We start from the raw sequence: 26,811 nt of genomic DNA, 5'->3' as shown, positions 1-26,811 counted from the left end.
ATCTCTTGGGTGCTCTCCGGTGACGCCTAGCAAGTCTAGGACCGAAGAGTCCAAGAGTAACAAATGCAAATCACGAGATTGACAATATGCACAAGTGCTCAAGTGGTGGCTTGTTGTCTTTTTTGTATTCTCTCTCAACCCACAAAAGGATTTGGCAATTTGGATGAATCACTCACTAAGAGAGGGTTGGAGAGTGTTTGCAAGGCTCAAAAACATGCTAGAGGATCAGCAGGATTAGCAGCCTCCAAAGGTGGAGGCTAAGGGGTATTTATAGCCCATTTGAAAAACTAGCCATTATGTAGCCGTTGCCATACCGGACACGTCTGGTATGACTTGAACTACGCTAACAGTCACTGAGTTAAAGTATGCGAGGGTGTCAAAACTCCCGACGCTTTCCGCGACTTTGACTACCGGAACTCCCGGCCAACTCAAGTCAGAACTCCCAATCCTCAGCTCATTTGAAAACTAGCCGTTGGGCTCTGGTCGGCCATACCGGATACGTCCGGTATGAATACCGGACACGTCCGGTATGACCAGGACAGTGAACTCTCAAGTCAGTAAGGTGTCGGGACTCCTGACGCTTTCTAGGACTTCCGACCCCTAGAACTCCCGACACATGTCAGGACTTCCGACACACAACTCTTCCAAAACTACAGAGACAGAAAAGTGCACACCCTAAATACCAGACACGTCCGGTATGAATACCGGATAGTCCGGTATGCAAGGGTACTGTGCAGAGAGTTAGAATCTCTTGTCTCTCTCACTCAAACCTCACATAGGTTGGCTTGAGCACTTATGAATAATCATCTATCAACATGATGCATCCCTCTTAATAGTACGACGTTCCTATAAAGTCAATATTAAAGGAAAAACGAGAATATACCCCTTGAGTTGATTTCTTTCGAATTGATGCCGTCTCTTTCAATCTTCATCAAGTGAGTGTGCGAACATGTCGATATTGATCTTTTTACTTGAGCATACCCATCTTGAGCACGTGACTTGATTCCATTCATCAAATATGAATAACTCCAAATGCATCAAGTCACTTTCATCAACTTGTCTAATATATATTTGATCCTCCACATCAATATGACCTTCATAGCTTGATTAGTACCTCAACTAAATGCAAGTACTTCCTTCTTCACCCTAGCTAGGTTCTTCAGCCGCCAGCCGTCGCTTGCCCTTCACCCTTGCTTAGTACCTCAAAGCCTTTCCTTGCTATTTTCACCATCTCAAACCATCAAGTCACATCTTGTGTTGAATCATACAATGAATTCCATAGAACACCATCTTCATCAATCATTGAAATCCCACAATAAATAAGCCTTTACATGAATTCTATTTGCATTGTTGTCTTATGCTTAAACTAGATTGTTTATACAACAAACACATCATTTTGGCTTTATATTTGAACTCAAGTGTATGTGAGACTTTTAATTTTCTGTTTCACCACTTAGCAAACATGTTAGACCTTTAATCGTGTTGTCATTCAATCATCCAAAATCCCCCTAAAGAGCTAGATGCACTTTCAATGGGCTTGCTATATTTTTTTTTGTTTTTTATTGATTAACCGAGGTGGGCATGTTAACCGCCTCAGTAGTTCTGTGATTTTACGGTGACCTTTGGTTGGAGGGTGGTAGGATTTCCCATCTCTAAAAATCCATTTCGCCCGCAAAAGATTTCTGTAGTAGTGAATCATTTTTTTGCGAATATTTCATTTACCAACCACGCCATCCAATCTCTTCATCATCTTGGGGTTCACATGTCAACGGACTTGTTTCTTGAAAAAAAAAACATCTTGGGGTTCCATAACTGATTACCTTGTCACATATATCTCTGTAGCAATAAAATGGAATAACATCAGGGCATAAATCTAGCTAAGGAACTGGGCAGAAAAAACATCGCGTCACAATAGTCATATCAAGTATGCATATTGCTGACCAGTCTACTTTTCAATACCAAAATGGACTTCGTCTCTCCTTGCAAAGTATTTCATTGACCTGCCCTCTTCAGTATAAAGGAAATGAAATTTACGGAGCAATAGTAAACAAATGGGAAGTTTTCACGGAATGAATTGTTATATCGCTGCTTCTTGCCACCTCGTTGTTGGACCTCAATCGATCTTTGCAGTGCTTCTCTTTTTCTTAGGAGGTGACTAATTGATATTTTCTGGTTGGCAACTAGTTTTTTCCATGGTAAGGTAATTGATTTGTGTGTACATCATTTGGCAGGCTTGGTTCTGCATTTTACTTTGTAGTTACTTTAACAACCTCTTTATGTTTCCAGATCTGATGGATCTCTTCAATTACACCAGCAAAGATACCACACCTTTCTCTTGTATTTTTTTTGGTAAAAAAAAAATATATTCAGTGGTTCAGTCCCTTTTCATCACTCCTGACACAACTTGTGAGATGTTCGGAGCCAGTTTTCTTAGTTACTCCTACAGTTTTTTTAGAACATGGAGGCCTGAGCATTGGATGTATTTTCTGTTTCTGTGTAGTCCTGAATGGAGTGGAATATGGAGGCATCTTGAGATGATAAAGCGAAATAATTATCAGTTTCCGCAGCACAAATGCCCAAAAAGTCTCTTTCTATGTGCTTTGCTTGTGTATGTACGCACACTTTTTCTGCACAGTGGAGACGTCTCCTAATCTCTTTCTTTCTGTGTGTATGAACACGCACGCGTATGGTGTAGATGGTGGGTGTGGAATGTGTGGGTTGCATGCGTCCTGTCATATCCTCTCAGAAGAAAGAAGCTTATTACTATGTAAACTAGCAAGGAATATTGTGACTTAAGTCCTCGAATTGATGAGGCAAGTATGTCTAGTTGTTAGGCTGAGCATGGTTGCCGTTCCCGCGATGCCATGCTTGACTTCACGGTCACTTTGTATAATCGTTTGGTTCTCCCGCAAATTTTGTGGGTTTATATGCGTGTATAAATATAATGCTTGGTCTGTGGTGTTGTAGGAACAACTTTTCATCACATATTTAGATACGTGCGTGCCGCACGTGCATGGCCACTGGTTAATATAAAAGATAACCAAGATGTAATCAAGAAAATATTCTCCATGACCGATATAACTCTGATTTAGATACATAGTATTAGCTAGACACCAGTCACAAAAAAAGTATTAGCTTGACACTAAATATTACATATTATATAAAAAAGTACTTATAAAGGGTCTGTTTGGTCACGTGTGTGGGAGAAGTGCTCGAAAAACGCATGTGACCAGGTACCACCTTCAAGGGCAGGATCCAAACACGCCAAAACTGAGTGTCCTGAAAGAAGTGGCCTGTAATTCTTCATGGATGCTTAAGAGTAGAGCTTATAATTCTTGGCGTCAAGGATGATTTGCCGGAGTCCTCCAATGGAGGCGATAATCGTCAGCAGCACGCCGATCACGATACAGATCTGAGAAAACAGCAATAGATCGATCGAGAACAGTAAGAGCATGGACAGTTAAAACTTAGATCGATAAAAGTAAGAGCATGGACAGTTAAAACTTACAATGTTAATGAACCATGTGAGGCCGTACTTCTTAGGCTTCCGCACCATCAGCCACATTATGCAAGGAATCTGCAGGCCATGGAAGAAAATTGAACTAGGTTGCATGCTGTGTGTAATAATATAATATAATAATTAACAAGCAAGAAATAAACAAGCTCGATCATATCGATGGAAGTCTTACGAAGTATGTCGTTGGCGCGAACCCGAAGCCTCCGAAGAATCCGAGCAGGCCGTCGAAGAAGGGGAAGGTCAAGCCGATGAACATCGTAGCGGCGACATAAGCTGAGCGGGACACGAAGCGGAGCCAGAAGCCCGGCGTGAACTGGTGCTTCTTGACGAGCACGGTCTCGATCATGTCGAACATGGGCATGGCGAAGACCTGGTAGCCGCCGATGACGTGGATGACGACCATGAGGTTGGCGGCGGCGATGAGCCACCGCGGCTTGTCGAGGGTGATGAGCACGTTGGGGTCCACGGAGCTGCCGAAGGCGTAGTACCCCGCGAAGGCGACGGAGAAGTAGCAGAGCGCGACGATGGCGTAGGCCACGACGACGCCGCGCCACATGGGCTTCTTGGACGGCTTCTCCGGGGTGGACGGGATGGTGGCCTGGATCTCCAGCACCACGTTGTGCGCCGCGTACGCGAACGACACGGTGCCCAGCGCGCTGAGCATGCCGAACGCCTGCCCCGACGTCGTGGTCGCCCTGAGGCCGTAGTCGATGGCGCCGGCCGTGGCCTCGGCACCCTTGATCGCCGACGTGCAGAAGGCGATCATGGAGTAGGCGAGGGACATGACGGCGGCGGCGCCCGAGACGGCGGAGATGGAGTTGAAGTTGGGGAGCTGGGAGAGGACGAAGTGCGGGCTGGCGAAAATCATGATCCAGAACGTGAGGCGGATGTCGTTGCAGCCGCGGCCCTGGCAGACGAGGTCGTGGAACTTCCTCAGCGACTGCCCACCGGTGACCATGTACACGATGTCGGTGCCGACCATGACGATGATCTGCAGGGGCAGGATGATCCAGAGGCCCAGGCGCTCGCCGAACACGTGCTGCCCGAGCTCGTGGTACCGGTCGAAGCGCTTGCCGGGCACCATGTCGTGCATCTCCACCAGCTGCCACAGCGTGTACAGCGTGATCGCGAACGACATCACGATCGCCACCGTCCCGAGACCCCATCCCAGCTGCGACATGGCGAAGGGGAGGCCGAGCACGCCGGCGCCGACCATCGCCGTCACGTTGTGGAACGCCGAGTAGTACCACTTGGCCGTGCGCGACGACGTGATGGGCAGCCAGTCGTCGAGGTTGACGCTCTTGAGCTTCTCCTCCTGCTTCCGTGCCTCCATCTTGATCTTGTTTGCCAACAACTAACGAGTTGCAGCTGCGGGGCGGTTTGATGATTTGATCTGTTTTCTGTTGTGGGGCTGTCCACGTGCATCCGGCGCGTATATTTATACACAGTCGTAATTACGATGGCAGAGAGACTAGGTTTCAGACGACTCATCAAGACCTTTGCTGGGATCGATCGGCTTTCCCTAGCCACTACGGCGGGAGAGAAACTGGGTTTCAAACGACTTGACAACAAAAGCACGTGCCGTGCCCGTCCCGTGAGCAAAGAAACATCGTCTCTCGTATCCCTTCGGCCTCTAGGTCACCTCTCAAGTCCTTTCCCCCCCCCCCCCCCCCCCTACAGACGTAGGCTGGAGTAACCCAAATAGGTTTGTAATATTGTATCATATTTTATAGCAGAAGATTCATGAATTAGGATAATTAATTTCCAGATCAAAGGTTAAAAGAAATAGAAAAATTGCAACTAGATGGAAAGGCATAAAAGACTTCTCCTCACTTTCTATATGCCACACCACTGCTAAGCAAGGATATAATAAGCAATATTTGTTTTTTTTAAACTACCAGACCCTTTAGGAGCTTTGATATTTGGAAGAATACAAGAAAGAACTTAAGGATATGTTATCACAAGCTAACATGTGGTTTAAACATCTAAGAAAATATGCACAAGTAGACAAGCCCAAAGTTCTACCCTCCGTCCCGTCCCAAAAAAGCAGGGCGCGCGCTCATGGAGTCAAACTTGAAATTTGACCAACTATATACAAAAAAAATTTAATATTTATAGTAGATAAGTAGATAATTAGATAGATCATTGAATCTATTTTTATAATAAATTTATTTGGAGATACAAATGTTGCTAATATTTATTATAAACCTAGTACAAAGTTAGAAAAAATTAATGACACGGATATCATAGCGACTCTTATTTTCGACGGAGGGAGTATGAAAAAAAAATCAGAATACGGGTTTTGCATAAGGTTGTGCAAATGCCTTTGTCATGTGGAGAAAGAAGGCATACTAATAAGAAATATTATAAAAAACTCTAAGAGACGAATCAAATTTTAGAACAAAAGAAAAGATATTTCTTAAGAAGATTAGATAATAGAGCCCATTTTCTACACAAAGAAATGCAAGGAAAAAAGAAAAGAAAGATATATAATCCTAGAAAGACTTATGATAAAACATGCAGGTGTTTATGTGTAACTCACCTGATCATTTAAGTAAACCATGTCCTAATAAAGATGAAAGAGATACTCTAGCAAATATGAAGAGAGCAAGAAAGAGAACTAGTACTGTAATAGATAGTGTCAATGAAAATATATTAGTTTGTGATGAAATAAAAGATGATGAGTCAATATATTCAATCATATAAACTGATAAAATAGAAAATGAGCTTTTAGAAGATGAAATAGATTTAATAGATGAGCTAGCTGGTCTAAAAATAGAAATGACGAATCAAGTAAAATATGAACATGATTGGATTAGAGGGAAGGGTAATTACAATATTAAATGTGCATATTGTGCATACTATCCAAGTCAAGACAATAGGTTTACATGCAGCCTTTGTTTAACACAAGCTTGTGCCTCAGCCTAAAACCAACAAACCAGAAGTGGAGACAAAAAAAATAGAGGTAGAACCAGAAGACAGAGTATTGTCAAGCAGAATTAGAAATCTAGAGAATAGGATAAATAATTTAGAAGCAGAGTTAGAATAAATAACATATAGGCTTGCCCAAGATAATCATCCTAATACTTCAGAGCAGAAGCTGAAGGCTGTTGCAAATATAGAACAAGTTATTCCCAGTAATAAGTTATACAACAAGACAAAAGATACTACTCTCAGTAACTCTATGTGTTGTTTTGCAGGAATGAAGAAGAATGAAAACGATGAAAATAAATATGGTCACAATATTCCTTATGAGTTCCTTATCCCTAGAATAAGCTTTAAGATGGAACAAATATTATCATATTTCACGCAAGATATCATTGATCTCATATTGAAAAAAATGCTGAAATACAACAAGAAAACATTCCAGGATATCCAAATTATTTCATGAATCTTTATAAAGGAAATAAGAGACTTCAAGGAATAGCACTCAATACTCATATTCTTCCATTACTCCACCTAGATGACAAGCTGGTCATCAAGTCTCACCACCCATATCTGATACTAAAAGTTGATATAAACTTAAAATATTTCAGAAGCATACAAAGGAATAATACCCAAAGGCCCTGTTAACTTCTCTTATAATCCGTCTTTTTCAGCTTGTTTTTTCAGCCGGAACAATGTTTTTTTTCTCATAACAAATCAACCGGAACAGTGTTTCGGCTTGTTTTTTCAACGAAGCGACCGGAGCCAAAATATCTCCCTACGGACCATCATTGATCATGGATACCATACTATTTATGGAACATTGGAAGAAATCCAACACTCTGATCTGGGAAAAGCTATCAAAGAAGCATGTAAAAGGCTATCATATATGCAAGGAAGATACAAAATACTCATATTTATATGATATATCATTCAAATCCACCAAGATTTACGCAGCCAAAAAGGTCCGCGACTCATATTTATATCACCAAGGTGGTATCTATGGGTTTCTGAACACATGGCCCTCAGATTTATCTTAAGAACATGAAGAATGGTTCTCCATGAAAATAAATCATGATAACCAGAGAATATTTAATGAAGCTAATGAAATAGAAGGAAATGAAATATCAGATTCGTCAATATCCCTATATATCTGCCATAGAATAAGTTATTCAATGGCAAGCTAGAACAATACTTTCACATATCAATTTTCCGGCGTGGAGGACCTGCCCTACACTCCGGAATTGATACCTAATGCTATCAATTGTCACTACAAGAAAAAGAGGTATTAACGACGTGATATGTGGTTGTTAAAAGTCCAAATGTGGCCGTTAAAAGTTATTAATCACCACAAAAATGTGGTCGTCCATGGTCGTTAAAAGTTCTGTCGTTAATACAATTAACGACCACATAAGATTTCCCTTCGTTAACTTTTTCAACGACCAAACATTATGTGGTCGTTGATACCAAAGTTGTAACGACCACATTTTTCATCATTAATTTTTTACACCATCTATCATGAGGCACTAACGAGTAACAACCATGTTTTAGTAATAACGACCACATTTTTGGTAATCAACAATATTTTTGGCCACAGTTACATTGATAATTTTTTTCCACATTGGTTACTTATTTATATCACCAGCCACCACTTGACACCATATACAAATGACATTTTTCATAGCAGTGAAAATACATATCTAACAAACTTGCAACAGCAAGCAATTATTATTTGTCCAATTTGTCAATACATAAAGATATATCTTTGCGAAAGATAGAAAAAAACTGCTAACCTGAAACTAATCGTGCCTAACTTAAGGGCCATTCCTATTACAAAGAATTGATGGTGAACACCATACTACCCGTACTACTATAACTAAAATACTAATCTTCAACTGGAGGCGCTCTGCAACATTGCCTTCTGACAGCTTGGCTTGTCAACAAGTAGAAGCCTGTAATTACTTCAATGTTAACACTATAAATGACCCAAACAAAATAATAACCAATTAATATTTAAATTAACTGATGTCAAATTGCCAGATCTAAAGGAATGGAACTTGTTACCTTGTATATTTCTATATCCATTATTACAAGAATTAACAAGATGGGTAATAAGTGCCTTTCCAATAAACTGAGAATAGCTGCTCTTTGATAAAAAAGCACCTGCAATACACATAACTCAAACCTATCTTATTTATAAGGACGAGGAATCATGAACTCTGCTATTTTCAACTGATGGACGAAGCTAATTTAAATTTTCAATAGATAGAAGAGCACATTGTGATAAAATTAGACTCTGCACAAACTTAAGGAAATAATCATATGAAACAAGAAAAAAATTTGGGAACTAACCTTTACTTAATGGTAAGAGAAAATTACTAGTTCAAGCAACATTATATTGTACAGGCTGATATATCTATGATACTTATCCCATTCGATGAAGTTAATGCCTGGAAGCTGAAACATGAGAACACAAAGGTTCAGAAAAGGAATTTGGCACGGAAGCTGAAACATGATGCATTATCTGAATAGGATTAGAAGTAATAATTATCTAGAATAATCTGAAACATGATAACACAAAGGTTCAGGCAAGGAATTTGATAAGAAAAACTGAAACATGATGCATTATCTGAATACAGATTAGAAGCAATAATCATTGCCGCCGTGACCTATCTCAATGAGGAGTTTGGTGGCTCGTGCAGCCTTTTCATGTTACTGACAAAAAACAGTGTAATATGGCATATGTTTGATAAAAGACACAGGTGAAGTCAAAATCATAGTACTTAAGCAAGACCAAATAAAAATTAACTGCATTCCGTAGAACAAGAGAATAAACTCACATAAATTTGAGCCTATAGCATCATATTTCATTCCGTAGAACCTAGAGGCATAAGGCCATCACAAGGGAAAGAAACCTGAAGTCTTCAGTGCACTGTGATGGATATTGACTAGCAGAGTAGAATATACCACAAGTCCCAAAAATTGATTGAATTCATGCTGTAGAAATTGTACGTAGCATCTGCAACCATTATCAGATATCATATTTGTTTGTTGATGGCCCGAAGATATTTTCAGATATATGAAAAGGCTAGCTAATTTCAATGTTCATTAGAATGAAGCTGAAAAATGATAACACAAAGGTTCAGACAAAGAATTTGACACTAGAAATTAATTAAAGATAAGATAATGTAGGACATCAATTGTACTTTGTTATAAATTATAGATAATAGAATATAAGATACATGTGGTGGCTGTTAGTTTAATATCAAATGCATCGACATGACAGTAAAATCATGGTAAAGCCATATCCAAGTAAAATCAGTACAAACTAGCTGTGCAGCAGCTTCAATGGCAATGCACTAACTCTGAAAATAAGATTAAACATAATCCTAAGAATATAATCATCATAGTAATATGAAGGTAATAAAGTAACAAACTAATTGCAACTGCTAATACAGGAAGATACTGAATGCCCCTAATATGTCTCGGTAAAAGATTGTAATCAGTGACCTACTATAATTTGAGAAATATACAATGAAGCCATGAAGGAAACAAGTGTACAGGTACAAAGTTGGAACAAAGAAAACTAATCATATCTATGTTCTAGTTGAGACCGAACCTATCCGCAATAATTAACTTGTGAAAAACACAACAATCAAATGTCAAAACCTAACTAATTCAAATAGGTAGCAGCGAGCCAGTACCTCGTGCGAACGATGCGACCCTGATCCCTGCTGCTGCAGGGGACGTAAGATGCAGGCACAGGATCGACCCTGGGCGCAGTGGTGCCCACTGATGCAAGAGCGGATGGGCAGGGACATCATGGACTGAAAGTGGCGAGGGGCAGGGCCATACAGAGTGAGGGATTGAAGAGGGACAGGCTTCTCGACATGTAGATGCGGATTCCATTTAATGAAGCTTACGACTTACCGTAGGGCTCGTCAAGATCTGGCTATGTGTTGCCATCGCCGTGTCTGGTCACTGGCCTGCGAAGGGTCCCCGGCCCTCGCCGCAGAGCGGGTACGCATCAACGGGGCCGCCGTCACTAGGTCCTCCCCTGCCATGGCGGCGGGAGGATAGTGGGAGACGCCGCCGCGGCGCTGCTGTGCACGCATCCGTTTGGGGAGGCGCATGGGAGGGTGGGTGTGGGAAGCTCGATGGTGCCTGCGGGAGGGGAGGAGGAGTGCGGCGGTGGCAATGATGGCGGTTGTCAGGGCGGAGAGGTGCGGCCGTAAAGGTGGGCACGGGCGATGCAGGCGTGGGAGTTTGTAGCCGAGCAGTCCGTGGTTTCAGGGACAAACCGGGAAATCGGAGCGTGTTTCCATCCCAAAATCTAAAAAAAGTGCTATAATATCTATCACATCAAATCTTGCGATACATGCATGGAGCATTAAATATAGACAAAAAAAACTAATTGCACAGTTTGGTTGAAAATTGCAAGACGAACGTTTTGGGCCTAATTAGTCCATGATTGAATACTATTTGCCAAATAAAAACGAAAGTGCTACAGTAACCCAAATTCCGAAATTCAGGAACTAAACACGCACTGTGTAGCGACCAGAAGAAAACTAGGGCCTTCTTTAGTTGGCGAAATTTTTTGAGAAATGATACTATAGCATTTTTGTTGTTATTTGACAATTAGTGTCCAATCATAATCTAATTAGACTTAAAAGATTCGTCTCGTGAATTTTATCTAAACTGTGTAATTAGTTTTATTTTTTATTTATATTTACTGCTTCATGCATGTGTCTAAAGATTCGATGTGACAGGGAATCTTGAAAATTTTTGCAAAATTTATAATTTGGTCGTCGGGCACCTTTAGAAACACTAGACGGATGGCAAATGAATCCTGACGACCACATATTAGCTGTGGTCGCTAATTTTTGGTTGTTAATTCGAGGATTTGTTGTAGTGTGTGCGAGTGGGGAAGAACCCCCTAAGACCACATCCAAAAAAATATATTTGAAAATAAATAAATAAACATATACATATTATGCACCACGTGTTCGTCTGAGACGTGCTCTGAAAAAGTATATACTGCCAGCAACTATGCAGCGGCTGCTGATGCGGTTGCAAAACGCGCTGCATTAGGCCTAATCGTCACGTGAGAGGCTGAACGCGTGCAACACAGAATATCTAGATTTTTTTTAATTTTAACATTTTTGAAACTAATTTTAAATTCTAATACGGTTATTTTTTTTAAACTAACACTTTGGCCGCGCCTATTGCCCTGGCGCGGCTAAATGCCTGTGCCACGCCATGCATTGGTGGCGCGGCAACGGACTGATGTGGCGACGACCGGAAATCGCGACTGGTGACGTGGCAGGGCTCTGCCGCACCACCGATCTTGGCGCGGCAGTGCCGCGCCCTGATCCGTGGCGCGGCAGAGCCGAATAAAAACCCCAGTGGCCAGTCCCACTGCCCGAAGCAGCAAGGCCTGTCCTAGCCGCCGCGCCCGTGTCCGCCCGCGCCAGCCCACCGCGAGCACGCCGGCCGCCGCGCCACGAACGCTGGCAGGCCTGCCCCCCGCCCGGCCCTCCATTGCCGCCTCCCTCCCTTTCCCTTCCATTCCCCGGCCGCCTCCTCTCCCTCCTCGTCCTCGTTCAAGGTAATGAAGCATATTTTATTTTCGTTTGAATGGTGGATAGGATATTATGAATGAGAGTTAAGGTTAGGAGGAAAATTATGTTTGGGAACTATGGTCTACTGGTTTGAAGGAAGATATTAGTTTGATTTTGTCAATGTTAAGGTTAATTATTTAGTTAGAAGTATGTTTACCATGTATTTTTTTGTTGCTATAATTGTCGGTTATATTATTTTAGTTGCATTGCAAATGATTATATTTTACATTAATTTGCGTTGTTTTGATTGATGTTTAATTTGAACCGTTTTTATTAGATGGAAGACATGTTTCGGGAGCAGTTATGGCGAAAACGGGGTCGTCCTAGAGAATTGTACCCCGACGAGTCTAGCAAAGATGCCCCGTCCCTCCTGAACTCTCCTGTCCCTAACTGTGACTGTGGTCGTCCGGCCGACGTGTTTCAATCGAGACATCCGGACACAAGCGGCTCGTTGCTTCTACACATGCAGTCGTTTTAATGTAAGTAATTGTTTCCGTATATTTTTTCTTCTTCATTTGTATTACTAGGTTACTAATATTTTGTTGGAATTTTGTTGTGTAGGCCCATGAGAGGTGTTTTTCTTTCAGTGGATCGACGGTGCAGACAAGTTTGACCCCAGGTACCTCCTTTTCGACGATTGGTGGAGAGGGCGACATCCACGAGAGCACTTCGAGCGGTGGGTTCCACCTCCCCCTAACCCCCCTCCAATGACGGCTAAGGAGAAGCACTTAGCCGCAGTTAGACGACTCGAGGAACCTCCTCTGTGCCATTGCGAGACTGAGCCGTGATAAACCCTGACAATACGTTGGAGTTTGTGTGTCCAAACAAGCATGAAGTAAGTGCAAAGTGTATGTGTTGAAATATTGAGCTATATGTGTCATATACTAATGTCACGTTATTTAGGTGTATTCAATGGCGAAGTGTCGTTTCAAGGAGTGGTTGTATGGTCCTAAGAACAAATGGCCCGAAGAACCTCCAAAAGCAAAGCAAAAGAAGAAAGAAAGGTTAATTTACAAAGCACCGCCAGTCAAGTGCGAATGTGGTGTTAAATCCAACTACGGTCTAGTCCCTTCGGAGCTTGGAATAGGCCATTATTGCGGCCATATGATTGACTATGATGAGGTTGGTTATTTTTGTGGTAACCATGAAATCGTATTTTGTTTCTTTTGCTAAGACATATATGATATAATTTATCGTTTGAACAGAGCACTAGGAAATGCAGGTGGGAATGTTATGATGGTCAAGCTAAGTTCTTCGATGAACTGAAGGGGAAGCAAGTAATTGCACGAAAGAGGGGATATGGACCTGACTACGTCAACCTTTTCGTTAAACATCACAAAGACAAGATGCGTGAGTTTGCTAGACAGCGCGGTATTTGTAACCCGATCGACGTTGGGCTTGTCAAATGGGGATTGGAGAGACTGGATGACATTAGAGGAGGAGAGGGCAAGGAAGGAGGCAAGGGAGGAGACAAGAGTACAGATGCAGGTCTTGAACGAGCATGTTGTTTCATTATGTGCCAGTGAGTGCTTGGAAGCCTTTTTTCGTTGCCTGATTTTAAATGTAATATAGTCGCGTTGCTAACTGATTGCATTTTATACATGAAGGGATTGGATGCAGCGAGGACCATGTTGCAGAGGTGGCTCGTGCAGGGTACGAGGAAAAGAAGTTAGATGAGCACAGAAAGCGAGCTGGTCGCACCGTTGAATCACCGATTGTGTTGTCTGATGAGGGGGACGAGGATGAGGACGACACTGCCAGACTCAGCGAGCTCATCGCTCTAGCAGAGGCAGGCTTGCAGGCGGAGGAGGCTGAAGGACGACACTAGCAGACTAAGCGGGCTCATCGCTCTAGCAGAGGCGGGCTTGCAGGCGGAGGAGGATGACGACGCTTTCTTCACTCAGGCCGCAGATGAAGCGGAGGCCGCTTACTACAGGCGAAAGGCAGATCAAGGCAATGCAGGTGAGCCTAGCCACAACAACAGAGTTGTGGTTGAGGATTGGTACTCAGACGATGAGTTGCTTACTCGGTATGTTTCTGACTAAGGGTTTTTTATTGCACCGTCCGTTAGTTTCATGCTTTATTAATGATCAATGTAGCTATGTAGTAGAAATTCATTGTGTTGTCTTATATTCCATTTGAAATACTAATGTATTGTACCCATATATCATGTACTCGATTACCCATGATCGATCTTAAGTGATCACATCTATTTGTATCATGCGTTCAAAATTTCTAAAACGAACATAATCGGGTGAAATTATCTCGAATACAGCGCCTTAGCCCACTGATTCGGCCGCGCCATAGCCTAGGTTCTGCCGTGCCAAAGTCCACGGTGCGTCAGTGACTGCTGCCATAGACCACTGGCATGGGAGTGACGTGGATAGGCAACATCTAGCTTCAATTGAGTTGTTGTCGGTGTTGTACAAGTGCTGCCGTGACCGTAGCGCAAGTTGAAACGAACATGAAGCAAATAAATGGACGACAAGTTGCCACATAACATTTTCATTGGTTTATGTGTCTACAAGTTTTCGACGACAATATTCGTTTGACATAAGTTCAATGTAATGAACTAAGTCCCTAGGAATATAAGGATCCCTCGAACGCCTCTTGGAAACCTCGTCGTCCGGTGGAAGAAGGGGGTCGTTCGTACTCTACCTCAAGAAGGGGGTACAGCTGGTGCTGGCGTGGGAGGGACCATCCTTGTTACAAATTGATAAACAAAGGGTTAGAGTATTCAAATTAACAATATTCAGATTAACATTATGTAGCATTGCAAAATTTGAACTACTTGTTATGCAATACGAACACAATATAAAATCACCTGGCTGCCCTCATCTTCTATGCCAGCTAGCCTTGTGACTAGATTGTTTGCAAACAGAGCAAAGATTCCTACCACGGGTCTCGTTGAAGTCTCCCCCACCGTACATGTCTTCGCCGTACCCTCTCATAGCGTCCATGTCCCCCTTGAGTCGCTTCTTCTTCCTCCTACCCTTCCCTACCTTCATTAGATCTAGATGCGGCACGTAGTCATAACCATTATAAGGTGGCCACTGTGTTGGGTCAAGGTATGGCTCGAAGCTCATCTCCAAATACTAACGGTGTTCGAACAGGAGATACAAGGGTGACATATATGGCAGATCCTCATAGTTGTACCCGCGAACCCTGCAGGCCGTGATCATATGAGAGCAAGGGGCATGCATGATCTGAGGGACGTTGCAACTGCACTCTACCTTTTCAAGATCAACTCGGTAGTTTCGTCCACCATAACGTTCACCATCCAAGCTTGTGCCACCCTTGCCCCGTACACTAAAGATATGGCGGCGGGGTCCATATGGCTCGATGGTGTGCTGCTTGGCCAATTCCTCGACCTCCTTCAAATGTTCAGCTCCGGCCTTTCCAAAATGCCCCTACTCAAGCTATATTCCTCTACGCAAGTTCCACCTCTTCACAAAATATTCGTTGCACTTATGAAAGGAGAACTCAACAATTCCAGACACAGGCAACGATCGAACTCCGGTGAATACACGGTTGAAGGACTTCGAGGAGTTAGTGGTCATGATGCCATACCTGAAACCCCCCTCGTCATATGCTAACGCCCACTGAGCCTTCTGTTCCATCTGCGCCTCTAACCAGGCCTTTCCCGCTGCATTTACCATCTTGTCTAGTTTCTCTCTTTGTCTCCTTGAACTGGTGCTCTATACATACACAACATAGAGCCTTTACCTTGTCACATACCTCCTGCTTCCTGCTGACGCCGCCAGAAATTAGCGGCAAAGTGTCTCATGCACCATCTATGTACTAGAGGCGGGAACCATCTATATGCTCAGCTGCAGCATTAAGAAGCCCTGCGTGACTGGTCCGAGATCAAACATATAGTGCGAGTTGGGCCAAGCACTTGCACACGTAGAAGCCGCATGAACCATGACCACGATTCATTGTTCTCTCCCTCTACCAAAGCAAAAGCCATGGGTACTATCTGGTCCTTGGGATCAACAACAGCAACCATCATCAAGGTGCCCCTAGTACTTTCCTGTCAGGAAAGTGCCATCAACAAGTACGACTGGCCGACAAAACTGGAATGCATGTTCCGTTTGCGCGAACGACCAGAACACACGATAGAGGACATGCCTCAATGGGTCCCGAAAAAACATCCCTCCGGTGTCCACAAACCATTTCAAGCCAGGGTTGTAGTAATGCATTGCACATAAGATGCGAGGCACCCTATTGTACGCTTCCTCCCAAGTACCCCATCGAATCGCCAGAGCAATTTGCTTAGCATGCCAAGCCTTTCGTACGTCACATCGTACTTAACGAATCTAGATATGGACTGTTGTAAAGAAGACACCGAGATGTCGTTATTGTCATCAACGAGCCCCAATATACGACGGGCAAGGTAACGTGCAGTGAGCTGCTGATGATTTTCCTTCCCCCTATTGTCTAGGCAAGTGTGGGGTTCGACAACTTTAGTTATCCTCCACTTGCCATCACTCTGTCTCTTTCATGCATTTAACCTCCACATACAACCGTTTTTGCATATCACGTGGTACCTCAACTCCTGGTCCGAATGAGTGACGGTGTACGGCCTATGGTGGTACACAACATAGTCCTGAAGGAAGAGTTTCATCTCTGACATTGTGTTGAATATCATCCCCTTCCTAAGGGTTTCTTTCTCATGGTTGTACAATGAATTCCTACACATCTGGAGACCGGTGTCACAAACTGCCATATCCGTCATGCTGACATCCCTATAGTTCAGAACGCCCCTGAAAGGTACGTTCTTGGACCTTAGTTGCTCAAGCTCAGTCGCTGTGTAAGGTGGTGGTGGAACATACTGCTGCGCTTCGCTAATTCTGGCCCATGAATCATAGGGGGTATCATCTGCAGCCAAATCTATGACTAGTCTACCCTGAGCCTGGACACCATGCAAAACCTCAGTTGGTACTGGTAATGGCATAGTATGAACCGGTACTAGCATGGCATCAGCCTGGTGTTGGCATAGCATCTGTACCTCCTTGGTCATCATCAGAATCATCTGAATCACTGCTAACTACATCACCGATCCTGTCCTCCTCCTCCTGCTCCTCCTCTTCCCGTTCGAAATCATTCACATCGAAGTCATTGCTTATACAACTCTACTGTAGTTGAATGAAACTGCTCCTGCGTCAACTGACCAGTCCAAATCCATGTTATCCTGAGTTGCTTCCCCTTCGACCCCTAATTCTTGGTCATTGCCTCCAAAACCATCAATGGACGGGCCAGTCCTGAACACCCTGCATCCTATTACCCATTCTCCACCACCACCTCAGCCATGGGCACATTGGAACCTTGGAGAACCCTAGTGTAGCGGGACCAGTGAGCAGGGTCCTGCAAGGGCATGAGGACATAGTGTGCCCTAGTCTTCCCAGTATCAAACCTCCCCTTCAGTGTGAAATCACCAGCCAAACTTTGCATTCAAACAGACACAAAGGTCGTTGAAGCTAGGAGGTTCATCAAACCATTCCAATTCTTCTTCCATATCCTCAAACATACCATCTTCTCTCCTAACACTTCCTCCATACAAAACTCTAACACAACAATCCATCTGCAAAAGCATTTCAAGAAACTTCATCAAGTCGTCGAAATCGTCGTACGTAATGTCCATAGTAATATTAATACATATTCTAACTATAACTATACTAACTAATCTAATATTAACATCTATACAAGGCTAACTACAACAACTAATTAGACTAAATCCAATGTATAACTAGACTCAATAACTGTACTAACTAAACTACCTAACTTTACTACCTATACTAACTTACTATATTACCTATACTAACTAAACTAACTAACTTTACTAACTTTATTAACTATACGTAACTATATTAGGGGGAGTACCTCGCCTGCAGCGCGCTAGACTAGGCGGGAGGCCGGGCGCAGGCTGGCGGGAGCAGCCGTGCGTGCGTGGAGGATGGGCGCGCCGACGTGCGGCGCGCGGCAGGCGGGGCGTGCGCTGGCGGCGGAGGGCGAGACGGGAGCGGTGGCCGGCCGAGCTGGGGGCGACTGGCGCGGCGGACGCGGGCGCGGCGGCCAGGCGGCCTTGCTGCGCTGCTCGGGCAACGGCGGCTGCTCGACCACATGGCGGAGCGGGACGCGGCTGGTGTTTATTCGGCTATGCCGATAAACGGATCAGGGCGGGCAGTGCCGCGCAAGATCGGTGGCGCGCCAGAGCCCTGCCCACGTCAACGGTCAGCGATTCCTGGTCACCCACGTCATGACCACTGCCGCCGCCACCTTGCATGAGCGCACAGGCATTTGGCCCACGCTAGGACAATAGGCGCGGCCAAAAGTGTTAGTTTAAAAAAAAACCGACCATGTTAGATTTAAAATTAGTTTCAAAAAAGTGTTAAAATTAAAAAAAATTAATATCTACGAGGAAAGACAAATATAGTACACAAAGACCTCAGTTACAAGCCACGAGGAAAGACGTTCCTCAAACACATGACACGAGGAAAGCGCAGGAGAATCCCGAAGGGTGGTCATTATTCGATCCCATGCAATTAATAGAATATTAAATATATGCGGTGCGTGACAGCTGTTGTCCAGGTGTACAACAATAAACCCCTCGATACTGGTAAAAAAAGGCGCGACATCAACGAAGGAGCAGCAAGAGAGGAGGAAGCAAGAGTCCAGGAGCACAGCGCGAGTGTGACTGAGAGTATTGTAGTCCTAGTTTCCCACTTCAACTTGTAATCTCTGTAGTCCTGAGCAGGAGTAGTGCCTCGCCTGTAGTCCGGTCTTATAGTTCGTGTGTTAGTAGTGCCTCGCAGTTCGTGTGTTCAAGGTCTCCCGAGAGGAAAGTCGTATGTAAATATGTTTATTTTAATAGAGCAGTTTAACTTTGAAAACCCTGTTGTTTGTTTTGGTGTGATCTCACGAGATGAGTCTCTATGCTATGCTAGGATCATATAGGAGAAACCTCTGCATATGTTTTTGTTCTTGTTTTAGGCGTATGAGAGAACCCATGTAGAAAAGTATTCCGTTCGGATGAAACTGTCTAGGGAGTCAATAGTAGCTTGTTAAAGTGTGCCATGACTAGAGAATATTAGAGAAAAGCAAATCCCTTCATTGAATATAGACTCGCGATAAATACGGTGAGTAACATGGGCAGAGCGTGAATTTGGACATAGGCGGCTGTTCAAAGCAGTAGCGATCATGCATTATTAGAAAATACGTATTGCCAGAGTATATATAGTAGCGGAGCTAGAAATTTTTAGGAGCTTATATATAGAAGTATTAATTTAATATAAATAAAAAAAATCTTTTTGCACTCGCTGATGTGCCCAGCGGCTGCCCGGTGTCGCGAAGTGGTGTTTTGCTGTTACAATATAAAAGAAACCTTAAAACTAAAAAAAGGACACTAGGTACTTCGAAAGAAAAATAAAAAAATAATCAACCATAGGTCTCTAACATTCACCGGATCAATGATCAAATTAATTCTTAAGCTAGAAAAAAGAAATCACGGTATTAACATGAACAAAGAAGATAACATGAACACTAATTCCAAAATAATATAAATGCTATTGGATATCGATTCAGAAGAAGAGTGTTGACGTTGGAGATGATCCAAATCACACATCAGCAGGGTCTTGAACGCCTAAGAGGTTGTGATCAACTTGCAACATAGCAAGAATACTGCAGTAATCAATGAAACCGATCTAGAGACCGGTTAGGCTGATGTAGAGCTCGTTCTTGGTCGGAAAAGTTCCCGAACTTCTCCCGAGAAGACCCGTTAGGGAGGAGCCCGTGGAGGATCTCCTAGGACCAGCAAGGCCACCTAGAATTCTTGGTCGGAAAAGTTTCCGAACTTCTCTCGAGAAGACCCGTCAGGGAGGAGCACGTGGAGGATCTACTAGGAACAGCAAGGCCACCTAGGATGCCCATAAATCTCACCAGGAGACGTGCCAAACAGCAAGAGGGGTTGGAAAAGGAGTAATAAATGGTGTAGTAAATGTGTTTTTGATCGATTGGATAGATGGAAACTCAATTGGCCGTGATCCTCTCATATATATAGAGAGGGTGGTCATATCCCAGTAGAAAACATTTTCATGTCGTAATCTCCACGTCTCCCACGCCCAAAAATACCAAAAATTGACTTTTGGAAGTCTCTTAGTCGGTTTCTAGAGAGGAGTTGGCTTAGCTGATAGGGGGAGTAGGCTAAGTTGACTTTTGCGGGCTCGGGCAGGCGCCTCGGCTGGCTAGGAAGAGTCGGCTTAATAGACTCTAGCAGTCGGCTAAGACGACTGGGGGCTGCTTGGGTCGGCTAAGCCGACTGCTGGAGTCGGCTAAGCCGACTGGCTGTGGCTCGCCGTCTTTCTCCGTATGATTTCTTCAATAATTTGCTGCGCCGTTTGACCTCCAATATGTCAAGGTGTTTATAACTCGCTGGTGATGCCCGAAATCCACTGGGAACATTTTCGAGTGTCAACGGAGAGCAAACAAGAAAGCACTAATTACATTTAACAAGTTAATTAGAGAATGTACTGTGAGGATGAACTAGATATTTGATAGACAACATTAAAAGAAACAAAAGAGATGAAGAAAATAATAGAAAGATTAATTTGAACTATATAAGATGCTATTAGTGAAAAAATTAAGTATAAGTAACATCATTAGCTAGCTAGTTGGAACCTTAAACAGCTAATTAAGGAGATGTATCGTGGGGTGCTGCCCCCCCTTCCCTCGGCCACGAGTGAATACTAAGTAGAACTACCACAACTGCGTCTGTACGAACTGGCCGTCTTGTTGGCTTCGTCAGCCACCAAGATCTTGCATATATATTTTTTTGCTAATATTTTCTCCTATTACAAGTATAATTATATAGCACTACTTTGTATTCATGGAACAGTAGTACGATACTATCCTATATAAATTTTCTAATCAACAAAATTTTCTTTTCCTAACCACAAATTGATATCAAAAGGCGATTCGTGGTTCCCAAAATATATACGATTCTGTTGATTTTTAAACATGAAAATTAATTAATGTGCTACAAAGTAGATGTCAGTTTGGTCTCGTCATTTATGGTTGCCACAACAACCATTCTTTATGTTTAAAAATATACAGAATCAATTGAAGTTTGAATATTTATTGTTGCCATAACAACCAATCTGTATATTTTTGCTAAAAAGATCACGGGAAGGAATCATTGGAGTCTCCTTCCACAAATACCAGGGATTTCCTTTTTATTAAAATATAAAGGCCCACGGTACGGAATGCTAGGAGAAGAGGCTTGTCATACGTCTGATGGGAGCCACAAGCCTAGAGCTAACGGGCCGAGCAGGGCCTAAGGAGAGGCGCCGGGCAGCCCCAGCGTGCCATAGAGGGGCTGCGTGCGTCAAGGAGGGGCGTCGTCGTCCTCGCCGCCGTCATCTTCTGGAATGAGTTATCGTAATAGAGTTTGGTTAGTTATGGAAGGGAGAATCCAATATATAAGGATCTCTCATATAGTTGCTTGGAATACAAGTTCACTAGAGACTATAAATACAAGGGGGATGTAATCAATCTAATCAAGTAATAGAAAAGTGATTGCTCCCTTCTACCCCTCTCTCCCTTCCCTCTCCTACGCTAGCCGCCTCTCTCCCTACGCCATCTCCTTCTCCTCTCTCCCCAAACCCTAGCCGCCACCTCTCCTCCACCATAGCAGCCACCCCTAACCCTAGCCGCCACACCCCTAGGGCCCCCTCCCAACAGGGTTCTTACCCCTGGTATCCAGAGACCAGACGATCCGCTGGCCACCACCACCAATATCATCGACATTGACTGTTGGGGATTTGACTTCGTCACAAAACTCAACCCCTAAACTTTGGAGTTATATTTGTAATTTCTATAACAAAGTTTGCATGCAGGAAAGTAAAAGGCGAAGATGATATTTTGACTTCGCCCAAGAAGATTCGACTTCGCTACAAATAAAGAAAAGACTGGAACAAGTCAGAAGCAAAGACAAGATTTTGACTTCATTTGACAAACGAAGTCAGGAGAAGATAAAACAAGAATTGGCAAAGTCTGAAGACAACTTCTTTAGAAAGATTGGCAAGTACAAGTTGAAGAATGAAGTCTAGAATAGTGAAAAAGATAACTTCGCACCTGTAGTTTAAAGGGGTTGTATTGATTAAAGAGAGGGGTAAAAAGGTCATTTGTATGAAAACACGAAGGCTAGGACCTCTATAAGTTCCCCCTCTGACATGTACTGTGAGGGGATGAAATGATTGGAAGAAGAAGTTTGACGAGTTCTTCGCTAGCCGTGAAAATTCTCCTCCAATAGCAGACCCACCTCAACCAGAACTCACCACTCCGGAGATCGCATAGAAAGGAAGAGCACCATCAACAACAACGCCCTCCTCACAGCTCCCTCAACTGATAGCAGATCCCAAACTGCGTTCGGGAGAAATCTACACAGCACCCACATCTACATCAGCAATGCTCGCACCAAGGACGCCCACAACATCAACATCAACCATGGCTACAGCCACCTTCGGCTACATCAACAACCTCTGGTATGCATCTTATCATCTGACAGGCGGCGCCCAGCAGTGGTACATGTGCCTCACGTAGGACAAGGTGATGACTGACTTGGAGTTCTTTGCCCACTACGTCGATGAGTGCTTTGGCCCCCCCTACCTGGCGCAACCCACTAGGCGAGCTCATGTCCCTGCACAAGACTGGCACCATCGACAACTACACGGAGCGCTTCCTGGCGCATGTGGCTCGGGCCAGAGTACTAGATGAATAGCAGCAGGTGAACATCTACACCGCTGAATTACTAGAGTGCCTGCAGATCGACGTCGAGCTCTAGAACCTAAAGGACATGGAGATGACCATCTCCCTCACTCGGACATACGAACGACGCCTAACAGTGATCTCTGACACCAACAACTCGACTAACCGATCGTTGACCCTAAAGGCGCCCTCATCGACAACCTCGACACTAGCATCTACAACAATGACACCGTTAGTTCCACCATGGCACCTCACCACCGAGGAGATGGCGGAATGCCGCCTATCGAGGCTATGCTTCAACTATGATGAGCCCTTCACCCGTGGCCACAAGTGCACGCATCTCTTCGACTACGATGCCAACGACTTCGACGACAGCCTCCTAATGATGATAGGTACGACATAGCCCGCTGTTCACGGCTGCCACCCAATGTATGTTGTAGGAGCAATGTTGGGCACTGGCGCCCACATACTGGTCAACATGGGCACCACGCACAACATGATCGACATCAACTTCGCTCGTCTCATTGACCTCCTCGAGAAGCATATCAACACCATGACCCTCGTTGGCAAGGACAATGAAGTATCATGCCAGGCGGCATGCTTTAGCATCCCACTCTACATTGACGCAGAGACCTTCTAGAGCAACGCGTTCCTCCTCGATATCGGCAATGATGTCAACACCATCCTAGGCATGCATGGGTTAGCAGACCTTGGCCAGAACATCACCACCATGGAGTTGCACTACTACCGTGATAGGCGCCCCATCTCCTTCACCACTGTCCTTCCTCGATGTACTCCGCAGACTATCCTCGCCCTACTAGCGCCGCCGCCTATTACATTGGCACCACGGGAGCCAACTCCCCCATTGCTCCACACCATCCTGCACAGGGCGAATCGAGCTCGCCGTCCTAACGCCCTGGACTACATCGACACCACCAACATCATCTTTGGGCACCTACGCTGAGCCATACTCCAACAACAGGAGCTACAAAACATTGCCATGGCTATCGCTGATGGCGTTGTCGCCCCAGCAATGTCCATCGACCGGGGGCTGCTCTTGTTCGATGGTCGCCTCTACCTCCTAGTAGCTTTGTCGCTCCACCTGACCTTTTGCAGGTCCTTCGCCAAGGTGGCTCTGTAACCATGGAGCTCATAGCTCTCGACGCCTACCCTTCCCCGACGACAGCGCAACCTAACGGGGTCCTTACAAGCATCTTGCTTGGATGCTCGTGGCTACAGGGGAGCACCATACCGTCAACAACGGTGGTCTTCATCGATAACCTAAGCCGCCAGCTCATTCATAGCGTCCACATCGCCATACGCCCTGACTCCACCCCTACATCACCTTTCACCAAGAGAGTTTGACTTGGGCCACTTCATGTTTGGCTCCATGTTGGACTTGACGACGGCTCCATCAACACGCTCCATCACCATGATTTGGCGCTGCATCAACGCCGACAACCACATCCATGACTTTGTCATCCCACCAAGGGACATGCTGCACTTCACCTTTGGGGCAGCGGTCACCCGGTTCCTCCTCGTCAAGGCTTGTCAGGCAACATGCGCCAGCACGGGCACAAGAGAGCACAACTACTTCTTCTATGACTACATCGACAACCTCCTCTATGTTGATATTTCTTAATGACTATTGGAGGATTCCGTAAGCATACAGAACTATTGCGTAGCACTTTACTCGGTGAGTACCGAGTGTTGAAATTCCCACAGGAAGGTGGAAGGCTAGAATTTATCTTTGGGCTAGGGGTTAAGGCCTAAGTTGATCCTAGGTAGGTGAACGATAGTGAAGGGTGAATGTGAACTACCTAAACTAACTACTAAATACAAGCTACACTAGAGATAGCTAGGTGGGAGAGCGAGCGATTTATCTTTCTAGTAACTAAGGTAAACAAATGACGAGGAGAAATACGATAGTACTTCAGGGCACAGCCTGCCTACTAACTAGGAGAGTTAAATAGACAAGGTGAAAGCTCTAGTTTGGTTTTGGTGAATTGATGAAACCCTAAGTGCTGACCTAGTTTATCAAAGTGATTAAGAGATAGGTAGCACTACTCCAAGTAGTGAAGCAAATGAAGGTCATAACATGATAATGGTGATGCCATGGTGATGATCAAGTGCTTGGACTTGAAAAGAAGAAAGAGAAAAACAAAAGGCTCAAGGCAAAGGTATAAATGGTAGGAGCCATTTTGTTTCGGTGATCAAGACACTTAGCGAGTGTGATCACGTTTAGGATTGATAGCCGTACTATTAAGAGTGAAACTCGTATCGAAATGCGGTTATCAAAGTGTCACTAGATGCTCTAACTCAATGCATATGCATTTAGGATCTAGTGGAGTGCTAACACCCTTGAAAATGTTTGTGAAAATATGCTAACACACATGTGCACATGGTGATACACTTGGTGGTTGGCACATTTGAGCAAGGGTTAGAAACTTCACCAGCGAAGTGCCCGCTCATAGAGTGCGGACAATCCGACGGTGCCACCGGTGCATTGTACAGAAAAGACAGGGTTTCACAGAGCATAACGAACGTATCTGGTGGCTAAACCAAGGTGAACAGAGGTCACTATAAGTGACCAGACGCTGGTCTCGGTAGGACTGGCGCATTGATCGGTGGCAGCAGTGAGCGCGCGGTTTTGGTCCATGACCAGACGCTGGCGCAAGAAATGACCAGACGCTAAGGGCCTGAGTCCAGTTAGTATGACGTATGATGACATATGCGGCGCATAGGGGAGACGTTGAGTGACCGAACGCTGGATGGGTCCGGTCGGGCATGACCGAACGCGTCCGGTCGTGATTTTTCACGAATGGAACCTTACTGGAAACGACCGGACGCTGGGGTCCTACGTCCGGTCACTTCGGAGCAGCGTGTCTGGTAACAACTTTAACGTACTAATGACCATTGAGATCGAACGATCAGTGTTTGAAGCAGGTGCCACGTGGCTTGCATCGCGCGACCGGACACTAGGGTCTAGCGTCTGGTCACCCCGATTTGCAGTAGACTGAGGATCCAATGGGTCTATTTCATGGGGGCTTCTATTTAAGCCCCATGGTCGGCTCAAGCTCACTCTCTTGGCCATTTGCATTGATATAGCAACCTCGTGTGCTTAGCCAAAGCCCTCCCACTCATCTATATCATTGATTCACCATCTTTGTGAGATTGGGAGAGAATCCAAGTGCATTGCTTGAGTGATTGCATCTAGAGGCACTTGATATTCGTGTTTCACTACGGGATTCTCTTGTTACTCTTGGTGGTTGCTGCCACCTAGACGGCTCGGAGCAGCAAGGATCGTTGAGCGGAGGTTGGTGTTTGTCTCCGGCTCCGATCGTGGTGATTGTGAGGGGTCTTGTGCCTTCCTCGGTAGAGCGCCGAAAGGTAACTCTAGTGGATTGCTTGTGTCATTGAGTTATCTCACTTGTGGGTAGGTTCTTGCGGTGTCCAATTGTGTGGACGAGGTTTGTGCAACACCTCTTAACCACCGAACCACCAAGTGTTGGTCGACACAACAGGAACTAGCGTGCTGGCAAGCACGTGAACCTCGGAAGAAAAATTAGTTGTCTCTTGCCCTTTGGTATTCTCTCGGTGATTGATTTGATATTCATCTTGTGATTGGTTCACTCATCTACACGGCGGTATAATCACCCTACTCACTCATTTATATTCTTGCAAACTAGTTGTAGCAAGCTCTTTAGTGTAGCTAGAATTGAGAGCTTGCCTTATAGTTTAAGTTCATCTAGTGGTGCTCTTTAATGTAGCAAGTATAAGAACTCTTAGTAAGTAATGACTTAACAAATTGTATGTTTAGTGATCATAGCAACTAGAATTGTTGGATAGGTGGTTTGCAACCCTCGTAGAACTAGAGCAAGTTTGTATTTCGCTATTTGTTATACTAATGAAATTGCTCTAGTTGGTTTGTAGATTTTTAAATAGGCTATTCACCCCCCTCTAGCTATATTAGGACCTTTCACA

General features: G+C 44.4%; 1 protein-coding gene and 1 long non-coding RNA gene across 2 annotated transcripts; both read right to left on the bottom strand.

The window, feature by feature from the left end:
• Positions 1-3,313: 3,313 nt before the first annotated feature.
• On the bottom strand, positions 3,314-4,733 carry LOC136513952 (lysine histidine transporter-like 2). Its single transcript, XM_066507928.1, has 3 exons — positions 3,690-4,733; positions 3,509-3,577; positions 3,314-3,412 (listed from the first exon to the last, which is right to left on the bottom strand). Exons 1-3 carry the CDS (start codon positions 4,731-4,733, stop codon positions 3,314-3,316), a joined length of 1,212 nt encoding a protein of 403 aa, XP_066364025.1.
• A 3,419-nt stretch (positions 4,734-8,152) lies between these two features.
• Positions 8,153-10,270, bottom strand: LOC136514038 (uncharacterized). The gene is made up of 3 exons (XR_010773506.1): positions 10,147-10,270; positions 8,507-9,461; positions 8,153-8,394 (listed from the first exon to the last, which is right to left on the bottom strand). It is a non-coding gene; the product is annotated as an uncharacterized lncRNA (long non-coding RNA).
• Between the last annotated feature and the right edge of the window lie 16,541 nt (positions 10,271-26,811).

This window comes from Miscanthus floridulus, chromosome 16, assembly GCF_019320115.1.
Source record: "Miscanthus floridulus cultivar M001 chromosome 16, ASM1932011v1, whole genome shotgun sequence".
Classification (NCBI taxonomy): domain Eukaryota; kingdom Viridiplantae; phylum Streptophyta; class Magnoliopsida; order Poales; family Poaceae; genus Miscanthus; species Miscanthus floridulus.
This window is presented reverse-complemented; position numbering and strand designations above follow the sequence as displayed.